A 14,023-nucleotide genomic window follows, 5' to 3' on the forward strand; every position below is an offset into this window, starting at 1 on the left:
ACCAGTCTATTTTAAAGGTTGTGTATTTCCTTTTCAGCTCTGATTTCACTCTTCAGCGTTCCTGTTATTTATGAGCGGCATCAGGTAATTTGACTGAATTTCAGAATACAGAGCTCACTTTATTATGTGGAACTTACAAATGTATCACAGTGCCAGTTTCCAAAGTCTTATACAAGTGAGCGATAAGGTGGTTGTTTATGCCTTTAATTTGTTGGGTCATAGTAACAGTTAATCAGATTCTTTAGCAATGGAAATGTTCTGATATCTCCCCTATCCTTCTCTTCAGGCGCAGATAGATCATTATCTAGCACTTGCAAATAAGAATGTCAAAGATGCTATGGCTAAGTAAGTATTTAAAATCTGCAACTTTTTTTTACCAAGGATAAGGTGTACTGGACTTTGAGAACAGTGCAGTAGCAAATCTCCATCAGAACTACAGTGTGACACAGTTGCCAAAAGATTTTTTTCTAACTGTTGGGTATTATTTCTACATTAATAATTTTACTTAAGGCTTTGTTTAAAAGTAATTCATGAGGCCATGGCAGTGAAAATCGTAGCTTGACAGCCTTAGGATTTCATTTCTTGTTTAAGCTAAACTATAACAAGTCATTCTTGAAGGAAAGCCTTTTAAGAAGCAGAAAACAAAATACTTAAAACATTTTTACATTGACCTTTCTCCCCCCTTTTCATTTGTAGAATCCAAGCAAAAATCCCTGGATTGAAACGCAAAGCTGAATGAAAAAAAGCCTGAAATGATTCACAGTAGGAGTTTATCTTTAAAGGGGATATACATTTGATTCCATGGGGGAGGGTCAGGGAAGAATGGCGCCTTGACATTGCAGTGTCACAGATCTTTATTTTTAGCAATGCAGTGTCTGAGGAAAAATCACCTTCTTGGCTGCCGCGTGTTCATCATCTTAAGTATTGTGAGCTGCTATGTATGGATTTAAACCGTGGTCATACTTGTTTTTCCTATCCGAGGCACCGGTGAATGAAAAAGATCTGAGAAAGCTGTATATTATACTTTGTTGCAGGTAGTCTTGCTGTATTTGAGGAATTGCAGAGAACATGAAGCTGAAAAAAAAAAACCCTTTTCACAGTTTGTGCACTGTGTGTGTATGGTCTGTGTAGATTGATGCAGATTTTCTGAAACAAAATGTTTAGACGAGATCATACCACTAATGCAGGAGTGGAAAAGCTTGCCTTTCTGGTATGTTCTAGGTGTATTGTGAATTTTACTGTTATATTAATTGCCAATATAAGTAAATATAGATTATATATATATATCTATATATATAGTGTTTCACAAAGCTTAGACCTTTACCTTCCAGCTTCCCCACAGTGCTTGATATTTCAGAGTCATTGATCATACATGTGTAGTTTCAAATACATAAGCAGAAGAAAATATATTTCTAGGCGCACTACCATCTGTTTTCAACATGCAAGGATGCCATCCATGCACATAGAACTCACCATATAAACTTCATCACACAGACTTACCGTAGTTAATTTTGTCACAAACTCTGAATCTATGGACTGAATCTAATGCTTCCAAAAATGTTGTTTGCAAATATCAAACATTGTTGTGCAAGAAATTATGAAGATTTATACAGTTGTGGTTTAAGCTGTACTGAACTAAATCGTGGAATGCCTTGTGAACTGTAAAAGCGAAGTATCAATAAAGCTGATAGACTTAAAATATGTTTGGTATTTTGGTTTCATGAAACTATAGCAGGTGAAAAGTACACACAAAGGGGGAATAGACTTTGTTTCCGCTTATTGTGCAGCTGTGTTTACTGAATCAAATCTGACACACACCAAAATGTCTAAATTTTTTTTATACTTTGATAACTGAAAATAAATTCATGCACCAATTATTTTAACAGAGAATACAGCGCAGGATTTATGAACATACATAAAATCATACCATATAAATGTTTACTAGAAGTTTTCTTGATACACAGACACTATTGCTCTGTAAATATAGTTGTACATACCAGTATTTCTATGCAAGATTCAATCATATGAAAGGTCAGTGGTACAATATAGGCAGACATGGTTATCACTCAGCATCACCAGTCACATGGTTACAGACAACAATTAGGACTGCAGAGGGACTCTAACTGGGCCCATCAACCTATCAGTGGATTAATGTAAGGCATTAATAAATTGGCATATAAAAATAGCTTAATGAATGACCTAATCCATTTAGAATGCTGAAGCACTTCTGTGGTAAATGCTAATCTAGTTCACTGAAACTGCTTCATTTCACCTTTTCTCTAGACTGACAACTGCAACTAGCCAGTAACTTAAGATCCAAAATTTAGTTCACTGACCGCAAGGACTCACTGGTATATATGTGCTCAGAGTCACCAGTGCCTGCCCTCAGTCCCTCCTGTCAGTGCGTGGCTGAGCGTCAAGTATAATTGAGGTGGTTTGGAGCTGTCTTCTGGGTAAGATTGTCCAAGTCACATTCTGTTAGCCAACCCACTCTGAGGAACGCTAAGCTAGATTGTTTTATCAAATATTGAGTTTAGGGATTTGTTCTGCAGATTATATATAAATTCAGAAGCAAATCAGTGGTGTCCAGTCAGCCTCAGATCACCTCATTTGTTCCCATTTTACATTTAACAAGATAAATCAGCTCATCCTCCTGGAACCGGGTGAGCTTTTTTTTGCTTCTATTTTGGATTTGGCACTAAACATAATGAACACTCATCCTACTCCCTCCCGCCTGGATTTATTTCTCTGTTGCTCACCTTCCTACAGTCACTATTTCCCCAGCAGGGAACTGATGCCCTTCCTTTGGGAAGCCTGGACACAAACACGTGACATGGGCGACAGACCAGGAAACTCCTAAGTAGCCCTCCTCAGTTTGGAAGTGTTAGCACCTGATGTAGAAAGGAGATCATTTGTGAGAGGTGAGACAGCAGCCCACACAACTGGAAACTTTCAAAGGCACTTAATGGATAGAAAACTCTGCAAACAAAACGTTAAAAAATTAAGTTTCTCAACTCGTTTATACATGGCTCATTTGGCTTTGAAAGCTAAATGCGGAGAACAGAGGCTATCGATAGTTCTAGGACTTCGGTCCATCTACCTTAAGCTGTCTTAACTTATTTGTAAAAAAATGAACAATTTTTAAAGAATATAGAAACAACAAAACATCTTTTGCAAAAGTTTTGATGCAAATTAAAAGCTACATATTGGTTAGGGTAACTGAGGCTTTCAATTTTGTCAGTGGGCTACATTGTCAGGATGTTTTGTCAATGTTGTTAGTACATAGAGTTTTTAGTCTCAGGAACAGAGGCAAGCAGTCTTTAACATGTTAGAACTGACCTTCCTTCTTGGCATCTCGGTTTTGGAGACCCCCGAGTGCAGTCTTAGCACTTCTCTGGCGGAGCTGGTGGGCCTGCAGCGCTGGAGGCATTGCCCAGCCGCTGGGCGCCTCGTCGCTGCCTCTGCAGGTGCTGGGTGGGAGCAGCAGCAGCAATAAAGGGAGAGGTTTCTGGCCTTTACAGACATCGCCACACAAATATACTGAAAAGGCACAGCAAACAGCCATTGTGCCTGGTGGACATCATACTTTATCAACTGAGAAAAACCATCTTTCCAGGGGCTCCCGAGTCCAGCGCAGGTGATGCAGAGCATGTCAGTTTGGGGAACAAAAACCATGAACCTGGGATCTTGCCGCCAATTAAAGATTGCTTTTTTTAAAAAATTATTATTATTAAAGGTTTTGTGTGTTTTTTTCTGGCTCTCTCAGCAGCCAGACTGTGCTGAACATGAGGACTTTGGGCAATTTGACTTCACACTATCTCTCTTGTTACTGTTGAAAGGCCTTATCAGCTCCACTTGAGTAGGAGAGCCCTTCTAGTGTTCAGCACCGAGCCAGGGATCACAGCATGCTCCCCTGGCTACACGGCCTCGGGGCCTTGCATCTTAAAGGTTACTGCTAAGCCTTTCGTAGCAATCAAAAGTCACTCACATCTCTCTGCATCTCCTGCCCTGGGTGACCGATTCTCTTCTGTCTCCTATTGCTGGCTTGTTTGCGGTTTGGCCGTTGCTGCTTGGTGCTGCTTTGAATGGGTGTTTACCCTCCACCGGAGCTGCTGTCAGAACTATCTCAAGGGCTCTAAGTGCCGGGAGCAGTTGGCACAGCAGACAGGAGGTGGGTGCTCCCAGGAAGGTCCTCAGAAAGCTTTCTTTGGGGCTGTTTTCTAAACAACGCTTTTCGGTAGGAAGTGAGTTGAAATTCTCTATGGTGCCTTGTCCACAACCTCACTCGGACCACTTAAAAAATACCTGGAATGCATGCATTTCTTCTTCGTCCCCCACTGTTCACCCCCTAAAGAGTTTTGCCCAGTGTTACAGCAAAGCCCTTCAACAGTGAGAAGAGGAGTGACTTAGATGAGCTCGCCCTGGTCCCCCCCACGCCAGACAGGTCGCTGGCCTGGGTGGAGGGACAGAAGATGCTGCCCCAGGTGCAGAGGAGGCTGATGCCATCTCTAGAGCAGGCTGGTACGGGTGCTTCCGAAAAGCCTGAAAGCCCAGTCACAGCTCACAGAACAGTGTGCCCATTGCCGTGAAGGCCGAAAGCAGCCCTGGCTCATGGTCCAAACAGCTGGTGGAGGTTCTGCTGCTAACTAGCACCGGGCCCAAAGGGTGCGCCTCTCATCTGATCTCTTGTGCAACATTGAGTAACACTTGCCCTGCTTGTTTCTCAGGGTGGCTGAGGCTCAGTATTACTGTTTTCAGACCTCTTTTGGTTGTGGCTAATCATTGATCTTAAGAATTCTGGTGATTAATTGGAGCTTAGAGTTAAAAGACCTATGGATCAAGGTCAACCTAACCTGGTTATAGGTAATGACGCTATGGACTACCCAAGAGCTCCTACTAAAATCGGCCTCTCACCCACCTGTCCCTCCATCCAGCAGTGCTCAGAGGAGTGATCACATGCCCTAGGCTTCTCACCATGCTCACATAGTCCCATTAAGATTTAGGTTGGGAGTCACCAGACACTAAATACCTTATCCTTGGAAAATCCTGTCTTCATGAGGACTCACTGAATGCCCCATTTCCTACCCCCTCAGCTCCTCCCCATGCCCCTGGGAGGGCCTGACTCCCAGGAAGCCTGAGGTGCAGCAGGGGAGAGAGTGCAGAGCAGGCTGGGCTATCCGCCGGATGAGTCAGGTGGGTACCTACCTGCAGTCGTCTCCTCCAGTGCTGACCACATACTTGTCGTCGTGGGAGAAACGGATGTTCGTCACGTGAGCCGAGTGACCAAAGTAGCGCTTATGTTTGGCCTGTGAGCAAAAGTGAGCAGAGACACTGAGCAACCCTCCTCCTTCCAGGAACCACAGCCACTTCCCTTGACAGACTTAAGTCCCCTCTTCCCAGAACCTTCCTTCACTCAGCAGAGTCCCATTTGGTGGGACACCTGTTAGCCAGCCTATCACAGGCTTTCCTGTCTCGTTCTTGCCTCACGGCCATTTTGCCCACCCCCACCCTCCCTTCTCCCAGCTTCAGGTTAGGGGTTCCCCAACTTCCGCAGGGCTGGAACCAGATGCCTCTTGTTCTAGATTCCAGATGGCCATGTCGATGTGGCACAGCGCACAGAGCATGGAGGCAGTGCGGGCAGGTTACTCTACGGCAGACTCACAAATTTCTCCGTGCATGGGAAATCAAAGAGCTTCACCAGCCCAAAGTCATCTCCTGTGACAATGTTCAGGCCAGCATGGGTCACACACGCGCAGTTAACGTCAGCCTTGTCTGCATTCCGCGGCCAGATGCCAATGACTTCGTCTCCCAGAATGCTGTTCAAAAAGGAAGAGAAGTTAGAAAGAAGGAGGTTGGTGAGAAGGCTTCATGCACTCAGACATCCTTAGGGACAAGGGGCGGAGGGGTAGTTTACAGAATTCAGGGGCGTCCGTGTGGCTCCTCTGTCATCTTCACCCCAGCTCGTACTGTGCTGCCTGGGTCCCTTTCACCCCAAAAAGAGAAATTACCTCCTCTTTGATTCTCTCCCTCCTCCCTACGGTCCTGAGTATGTGTGTGTTCGAGAGGGGGATTCCTTCAAGCTCACAGGATGGTGGCTCCTTTTCCTTAAATTGGCCTCGTTTCTTTTTTTTTAAAATATATTTTATTGATTTCTTACAGAGAGGAAGGGAGAGAGATAGAGAGTTAGAAACATCGATGAGAGAGAAACATCGATCAGCTGCCTCCTGCACATCTCCTACTGGGGATGTGCCCGCAACCCAGGTACATGCCCTTGACCGGAATTGAACCTGGGACCCTTCAGTCCGCAGGCCGACGCTCTATCCACTGAGCCAAACCGGTTTCGGCTGGCCTCGTTTCTTATCAAGCTGACAGGCAGTTCCAGCTTCCCATTTCCTCTTGGTGATTAAGGGCCTACTCAAGAGCTGGGAAACGGGCCCGGACCGTGTGGCCCAGTTGGTTGGAGCGTACACTGAAAGGTCGTGGGTTGATTCCCAGTCAGGGCATGTGTGAGAGGCAAATTGAAGTTTCACTCTCACGTTGACATTTTTCTCTTCCCCTCCCTCCCTCCCTAAAAAACAATAAAAGCATGTCCTGGGTGAGGATTTCAAAAAAGAGAGATGGTTTCCCTTTTCTTGCTGGATGGGACTGGGGATATGTAAGATGGATTACACAAAAAGAAGGACTTTGTATTTCAAGGCCCAGGTCGGATCCAATCCAGTGGCCCAAACAGGTACCAAGAGCCTCCTGCCCCCACTCCCCAAAGAAAAGGTAGCTCTGTCTCTGAGCTTCCTCAGATCCCAGCCACACACACACTTGGAGGCTGAGCCTGGGTGAGAGACTCCCTTGGGACCTTTTCCTGCAGTCACCTTGTCCAGGAGGCCCAGGTGATCTTCTCGATGACCATGGCTTCCGTTACCTGCTTCCCCAGGGGGACCTCGTGCACTTGGCGCTTGTAGGCTCCTGTGGACACCTGCAGCGTGGGAGGAAACCATGACCATCAACCTCTTTGCGAGTCCAAAGGACTCCTCCCCGTTGGGTGTGCTGCTTCCCTGAATAGTAGCCCCGCCTCTGCAAGCCCAGGACTTGTCACGAAACCCAAGTTCAGGCGTGGTCAGCCCACGGCGAAGTTCACGTGAGCCGGACACTTTTCCATCCATTTCCCACTATTTTCCAAAGACCTGAGGCTGTGGTTCCTGCCCAGCAGCAGCAGGATCCCCTGGAATCTGGTTAGAAATGCCCAGGCTTGGGCCGCACCCGTCCTGCCGAATCAAACACTCTGGGGGTGGGCCTGGGTCTGTTTTCAACAAAGCCTCCGGGTCCCTCTGACGCTCACTCAAGTTTGGGAACACCCATTCCCAGAACCGAGGTCCTTTGCCCGGAAATAAGACCCGTGTTCTCATGGACAGAAGCGACTGGGTGACTGATGAAGAACCTAGGACCAACCCCTGCTTCTCCGGGGGCCTTCCAGGGGAAACGGATCAATTCCCAGAAAGTGGCTGCTGCCTGCACCCCGACCCCCTCTCCCCCTGCAGGTGCTTCCAGACCAGCCTCCCCCGGTTTTCCTGCCGTTCCGGTGAGCGGAGATCTGCCTCCTCGGGGCCTTCCCACAGATGGAACAGTGTTCCCGGCCCTCTTTGCTGGCCGACTCCGACTCCTCCTCCGGATCTCAGCCTAAATACCACTTTCGCAGAAAGGAAGTGGAATCCAGCTCCCGTTAAATGCCCCCATGGCACCCTGCCCTGCTCCTGCTCAGCACACAGTCACTCATTCCATTCTGTGTGTGTGGTTCCGTCCTGTGATGATCTGGTTAGTGCTTGTCCTCTCCATGACAAGGCAAGCTCCAGGACAGCAGGGACCAGGACCACTTTGTCCATCGAAAGCTGACCACGGTGCCTGGGTTATTAACTATTTGATGATGAACGTGTCCTCTCTCCTGTCACAATGAATATCCAACTCCAGGTCAGCTCTCAAACGCACTGCCTTTGTTCAGCGTGCTGGGAAAATGGTTCTGTCTTCCGCTGTAAGTTTTAAGGGCGGGACCCCTCTCTCCCCCCGCCCCCTGGCCGGTTCCCCCGGGACCCCATGATGAGTGCTCACTGCTGGCCCACCATCTGGAGTCCAGGTCCCAGTGGAGAGGGGCCACACGACCCAGTAGGGTTTGGAATGTAAATGAATACATATAAGTGACACAGACTTAGGGGTGGTCCCTGAGAACTAGAAACTAGGAAGCTTTGAAGGCGAGGCGGTGAGAGGAGAGTCACAGATGATTAGGGCTTGTGTTTCCTGCTTTTCTTACTGAAGAGAAACTCTACTACTTTAAGTCCTATTTCCTCAACCTGCTTAACTTCTCTAATAGGATAGGGGAGAAGTAACAGAACCTAACGCAGCGCCTGTGAAGAATAAATCAGCGCATTGGCCGGAACCCAGGAAGCTCTCGGTGAATATAAGCCATTGCTGTTATTACTGTTATCGGTTGCCCCAGGCACCACTAAATCGGAAGCAAACCTGGATGTATCTGCCATCCGCAGAGAAGTCCATCTGGATGACAAAGCTCGGGATGTCCTTGCAGTAGCCGATGCGATTCAGGCTGGTGCCCTGCATGAGGTCATAGAAGTCCACGGTGTGTTCAGAAGAACCAACGGCCAAGAATCTGCTGTCTGGGCTGATCCTAGAGAAAGCCATCCCAGAGCACAGTCACTGAGCGGCCGGTCGGGCGGGAGGTCTGCTCTGGGACCCGCCTTCCCCGTCTCAATGGCAGGGAGCTCTCACTTCATAACTCACAGGTGCTTAGCTTCTCCCACGTTCTATGGAATTCAACAATTTCTCTGCATCAAACCCCAAGGAGGCAAGGGAATGCGTGCATGCAGCCTTTCTCAGAGTGGCATTTTGTAGGAAGGTGTCACCACTTTCGTGGAACTTAGTAAAGACACGTCTGAGAACGCATGTGTGAGAGGGTGTCCTTTCACAGGGGGCTCGTGGACAGGGACCTTCTTCCGCCTGAGTTCTTCATCCCGGCCATGGCCCTTCTGGAAGGGGAGCCCCTAGGAAGGAGAATGCCTGCCTTCTCCCCTCTGCCCCGACCGCCTGCTATGTACCTGATGTCTTGGATAGCAGATTTCCGGTCCCGTTTTTTCCCCCAAACTTTCAGGCTGTTCACCAGCAAGATGACAAACTCTCCATTCTTCATGCCAATGGCCACCATCTCCCCGTCAGGGCTGTAGGCTGCACACCTGGCTGCGTGGCCCAGGTTCACCTTGTTCAGCAGCTTCTGCATTGATGCAAAGTAATAGCACCAGAGCCCTTGGCTGCCTGGCTGGTCCCCACGGGACATCCTGCCCCCAGGCCGGAGCAGCCAGGCTGCCTCTGCTACCGCGTGGACCTCCAAAGCACTTGCTTCTAGCTTCTGTCCCTGGGTTGCTAGGTGGGCAGTGAGTTTTGATTAGAACAGCTTGAGAGACGATCTGCTTTAGGGCAGGGGGGCTGGCAAACTTTCTGTAAATGGTTTGGAAGTAAGTATATTAGGCTTTGGGTTCCACGTGGTCTCTCACACCCATTCAACGCTGCTGTTGTAGCACAAAGGCAGCCCCAGACGCCACATTAACGAAAGCGGGACTTAATTTGTAGCAACAGGCAGCAGGCCGACCTTGACCCTCCAGCCGCAGATGGCTGACTACTATTGTTCAGGTGAGTTTGCGACATAGCACCTGTGAGTTCAGATCCTGAATGGTGGCTCTCACTAGCTGGGTGTGTTCAGGTTAGTGACTTCTCCAGTTTCCCGTTTGAAAAACAAGTGATAATAATATTGGTCTTGCAAGGTTACTGTAAGCATGAATAATAGGGTGCGTGAAGCACCTGGTACGGAGCAGGTAGTAAGTGATAGGTGCTGTTACCGTCAGCACCGTAAGCACTGTGAGCTGATGAGGTAACGGCCACGCTTAGGCTCCGGCATGTCTGTTCTCTGGTCTGCGCACTGAAGACAGGGCTCAAACATATTTCATTACTAGCCACTTTGTAATGAAACCAAGTATTTTAATTATTAGAGACTTAAGTAATTGTTTTAATATTAGACAAGGCTTGGTAACATTATCTCCCCCCCCCCCCCCATCTTAGACTATTCTTTGCTATTTTGGATTTTCACTCCAGATGAATTTTTTAAAAATCATTTTATGATATTTTGGGTGTTTTTTTTTTCCAAACTCTAAGAGAAGCTTTGTGGGGATTTTGATTGAAATGTTCCATTTGGGAACATTTGACATTTGATATCATTTTTAATCTTCTTGTCCAGGGAAGATGATTTCTCATCTCCATATTTATTTATTTATTTATTTTTAGGTTTTGTGGGTTCTTTCATGACAAGAGAATAATTATTCTCACTTAGATTATTCCTACTACAAATAAATATTTGTAGGCAGATATACAGCTAAAAGACTGAGTGTGTGTGAATGGGACTTGTTATTAGGCTAACTTAATTACTGATCTCATTCGGCCCCACCCCGCACCCACTCCCTGGCCTGACCTCTCCTCACTACTCTGCGAGGCCCATACGTGGGCACTGGAGCCTTGCAGACTGGCCCCTCACCTTGTCAGCCAGGTCCCAGATGCGGGCTGTGCCGTCGTTGCTGGCAGAGATGAAGATGTCCTTGGACGGGTGTGTGGCCAGGCCCCAGATCTCCCCCTCCATGTGTCCGTCAATCAGGATGTTGGAAGCAGCATTTTTCTCACCAACTTCAATGATTTCTCCATCTTTGGTCCCCACTAGAATTTTTCCCTGTTGTAATCAAAACACTATTAGGAAAAGGACAAATACTGTACCATCCCACCCCTATGGACTGCCTGGAGTAGTCAAATTCATAGAGCCAGCAGAATGGTGGTTGACTGGGCCACACCCTGGGGCTGGACTAAAACCAACACTGTTTTACAAACAACTGTTTGTGAGGCCAGCAGGAAAGTGGACATTCTCACAAGGACTGCGATATGGACTTTCTGTCCAAAGACAAAACCAGTAACCCCTCATGTACAGCGAAGAGTAGCTCAGCTTGTTAGCACCAACAGGAGTTCTTTCTTCTTCTCATGTAATTATTCCTTTGTCTTTTCTCATAAAAACCCCTTGCTTTCACCCCGAAATCGGGACACTATCTGGTTCTGCCTAGATGTGTGCTCCCCAAATCGCCGTTTTTTGATGCCAAATAAATGCAGGTTGCTTCTCATTTCCACTGTTTAATTGGAAGGTGTTGAGCTCTCACTTGGACCCCTTCCCTCCTCCCCGCCCCAGGAGAGACCAGCCGGCTCACTTTGCCGCGGCACACGGAGCGCACACACTCCACCAGCTGCCCCGTCTCCAGCTGGAAGGCTCGGCAGCGCCTCATCTCCTGGTCCCACAGTTTTACAGCACCTCCTTCTTTGGTCCTAAAAAGATCAAGAGGAACTCAGCATGTCAGGCCTTGTCCTCAGCCCTCCCGTGACCCTCACTGCCCTCTCTCCCTGGCACCTCCTTACGGTCAGTCCACCAGAGCCCAGAAGGACGGACCCTCCAGGGTGGCCCTCCCTTAGGCCCTGGTGACGGGCCAGCACAACCCCTTGAACGTGCAGATTTCCTAAAATGCCTTCCAATGCCATGATCTTGGAAGGAAAGAGAATTGTAATCTAGAAAATCAAACTTTTCATTAAGTCAAACATAGAGTGTTCGTGTTTCTCCCATTTTTCTGCTTCATTTGCACAACTTTCCTGTCCCCACTAGAACCTCTCTCTCCGTTCTCACTTCTCCATCTCTTCTCTCTCAGAGCTACCGAGAGGGACACTTTATGCACAGCAAAGCCACGCGGATCGGGTTGTTAGGTTGTTAAGCCACCGTTCAACAGCCTCCCTTCCAGAGGCGGTGACCCTTGGAGAGATGGCAGACTGATCTCCCTGATGCAGCAAAGATAGGAGAACGAAAATCTGCATTTTCTCCAAGTTGTAGATGCTTCTCTCAGTCTCTTCCCAAAACAAAACTCAACTCAACTAAACATGTGTTCCCAGAGGAGCTCTGGCTTACGGCCGCTCTTTGCCGCCGGTCACGATGAGACCGTCCCGAAGGGTCGTGTACATGGTGAAGACGGGCCCCGTGTGAGCCTTGGCCACCAGCCGGATGAGGAAGTGGTCCTTCCACACGTAGACGTCTCCATTGATGGCACCCGTGAACGTGAGGTTGTTCTGCAAACAAAGGGACACTGTCTACACCGGGACAGGCACAGCAGCCCTCATAGGCTCCCCCCCCCCCCCCAGCCCCCGAGACACCTGCTCCTCGGTTAGGAACCCAAGCGGAGAAATGGAAACATGCCCCGGATCTGACCTTCTGGGCTAAGGAAAGGCAAAGGAGTTTGCAGGCAGTCACGGGCAGCACATGATACATCACCTGGCCTGAAAGTCAGTCTATGAGTTACTGTGGGGCTTGGCTTCCCCACAGAGCACAGCTCTGCATGGAGTGAACTTCCATTCTGCGAGCAAGGCCCAGGGGACGGCAAGGGCGGGCGGGGCTCCACCTGAGAGCACGCTCTCCTGGCTCATCCAGGAGGTGGGCACACCCACAGCTGGAGGGCCCGTGGGCTGTGTCCCAGGATGTCCCCCGGGGATCGTGCCAGTTGGCTGAAGGCACCCTACAGCCCACTTAAGGATGCCAGTTGGGGGGATTTGTGGTGCACAAGGGCTGAAACGGAAAGGGATGCTCTCCGGTGGTAGAAACGAACCCCACCTCCTCTGCAGCTTTCTAACCCAGGCCCCACAGGCTTCCAAGGCCGTCTGCCTCTGGAATCATGAACCTTCTGCCCACCCCTTGGTGCTAAGGAAAGGGAACAGCGATTGCAAAATGCCAAGAAAGCTGATCTTGTGGAAACAGCTTACTTGTTTGCAGCTTCTTGGCCATATTCCTTCTCCACTCCCCGGCCCCGTACCCCCCACCCCATGCCCAGGGGCTCAGGGCCCCTCGGGAAGCTCTGCTGGGACTCACAGCACCGAAGGCCACGGAGAGCATCGTCTGCATCTTGGCAGCCTCCATGGACCCGATGACCCCTTTCTTATACAGGAGGGCGCTGCCTGCCAGAGTCCAGAACTTCATGTGTTTGACCCCAACAGACACAAACTGCGTGTCTGAATCTGGGCGGAATTCCACCACGAATATGCGCTCCAGGTGACCCCCTCGGCTGGCGACCTTGGCCCCTGCGTGGATGAGAGAGTCCAGTGAGGGGCCCCGCTGAGCCCGGGCCAGGCTGGCGCTGCAGGTCAGGGGGGTTCTCCATCCCAGCAAACCCGGGCACCCGGCAGTGTCCTTTCTTCTCTGACTGCCCCCTGCCCCTGTCAGACACGACTCCCAATGTGGGAAAGAGAGGCTGTGTCAGGGAAATTTCCAGAACAGCAGGGGCTGCTAACACAATCCCTGACTCCACCCCCACAGCCACGTCCAGGCACCTGTGAACACAGCAGGAAAGGACAGCCTGGGAGGTGGAAGCTTCCAGAGAAAAGGGCAAAACGGCTTAGGGGCATCCCTGTCCCGCATCGTCACCAAGGTTCACCCCCACAGGAAGAGGGACCCTCCCCGAGTGTCGCTGAGACTCACGTTCTCTCAGACAGCCTCTCTCCAAGACTCTCTGCTTTTATTTTATTTTTACAGGTCCCTTTTTTTATGGTTTTTAGGTTTAAATTCCTTTACCTTTTACATTTAATTACTAGTTTTATCCTCAATTCCACTTATTTATGTTTTTTACTTGTCTCTTGAGTTTTTCTTTTTTTTCCTCCTGGGTTTTACTTAACCTTTGTCTTGATCAAATCCCAATGCCACCACTAATTTGTAGAACTTTGGACAGTTATTTAGCCTCTCTGTGCCTCAGTTCCCTCACCTGTAAACCGAGGGTAATAATAGTGCCCATTTTTGAAAGTGTGCAGATTAAAAGGATGGAGATAAGCAAAGCCCTTGAGAACAGTCTTGATGCAGTGAGTGTTCTGTAAGTGCCAATTATTATTATTATCATCATCATCACTCTTTTGGCTC

General features: G+C 48.7%; 2 protein-coding genes across 7 annotated transcripts in view; one reads left to right on the forward strand and one right to left on the reverse strand.

The window, feature by feature from the left end:
- Positions 1-1,699, forward strand: part of RTN4 (reticulon 4) — a 56,297-nt gene extending 54,598 nt beyond the window's left edge. For all 5 annotated transcript variants that reach the window (XM_036334546.1, XM_036334547.1, XM_036334549.1 and 2 more), the window contains 3 exons: positions 38-84; positions 287-345; positions 697-1,699. In XM_036334546.1, coding sequence (XP_036190439.1) covers positions 38-84; positions 287-345; positions 697-739 — 149 coding nt within the window. In that variant the 3' untranslated portion in view covers positions 740-1,699. The remainder of the gene's footprint in view (positions 1-37; positions 85-286; positions 346-696) is intronic.
- A 121-nt stretch (positions 1,700-1,820) lies between these two features.
- EML6 (EMAP like 6) overlaps positions 1,821-14,023 on the reverse strand; it is a 200,732-nt gene continuing 188,529 nt past the window's right edge. For both annotated transcript variants that reach the window (XM_036334544.1, XM_036334545.1), the window contains 10 exons: positions 12,986-13,194; positions 12,035-12,192; positions 11,292-11,406; positions 10,580-10,768; positions 9,096-9,268; positions 8,506-8,668; positions 6,867-6,970; positions 5,663-5,816; positions 5,206-5,306; positions 1,821-3,540 (listed from right to left, as the gene is read on the reverse strand). In XM_036334544.1, coding sequence (XP_036190437.1) covers positions 3,516-3,540; positions 5,206-5,306; positions 5,663-5,816; positions 6,867-6,970; positions 8,506-8,668; positions 9,096-9,268; positions 10,580-10,768; positions 11,292-11,406; positions 12,035-12,192; positions 12,986-13,194 — 1,391 coding nt within the window. In that variant the 3' untranslated portion in view covers positions 1,821-3,515. The remainder of the gene's footprint in view (positions 3,541-5,205; positions 5,307-5,662; positions 5,817-6,866; positions 6,971-8,505; positions 8,669-9,095; positions 9,269-10,579; positions 10,769-11,291; positions 11,407-12,034; positions 12,193-12,985; positions 13,195-14,023) is intronic.

Source organism: Myotis myotis, unplaced genomic scaffold (genome assembly GCF_014108235.1).
Source record: "Myotis myotis isolate mMyoMyo1 unplaced genomic scaffold, mMyoMyo1.p scaffold_m19_p_14, whole genome shotgun sequence".
NCBI classification, from domain to species: Eukaryota; Metazoa; Chordata; class Mammalia; order Chiroptera; family Vespertilionidae; genus Myotis; species Myotis myotis.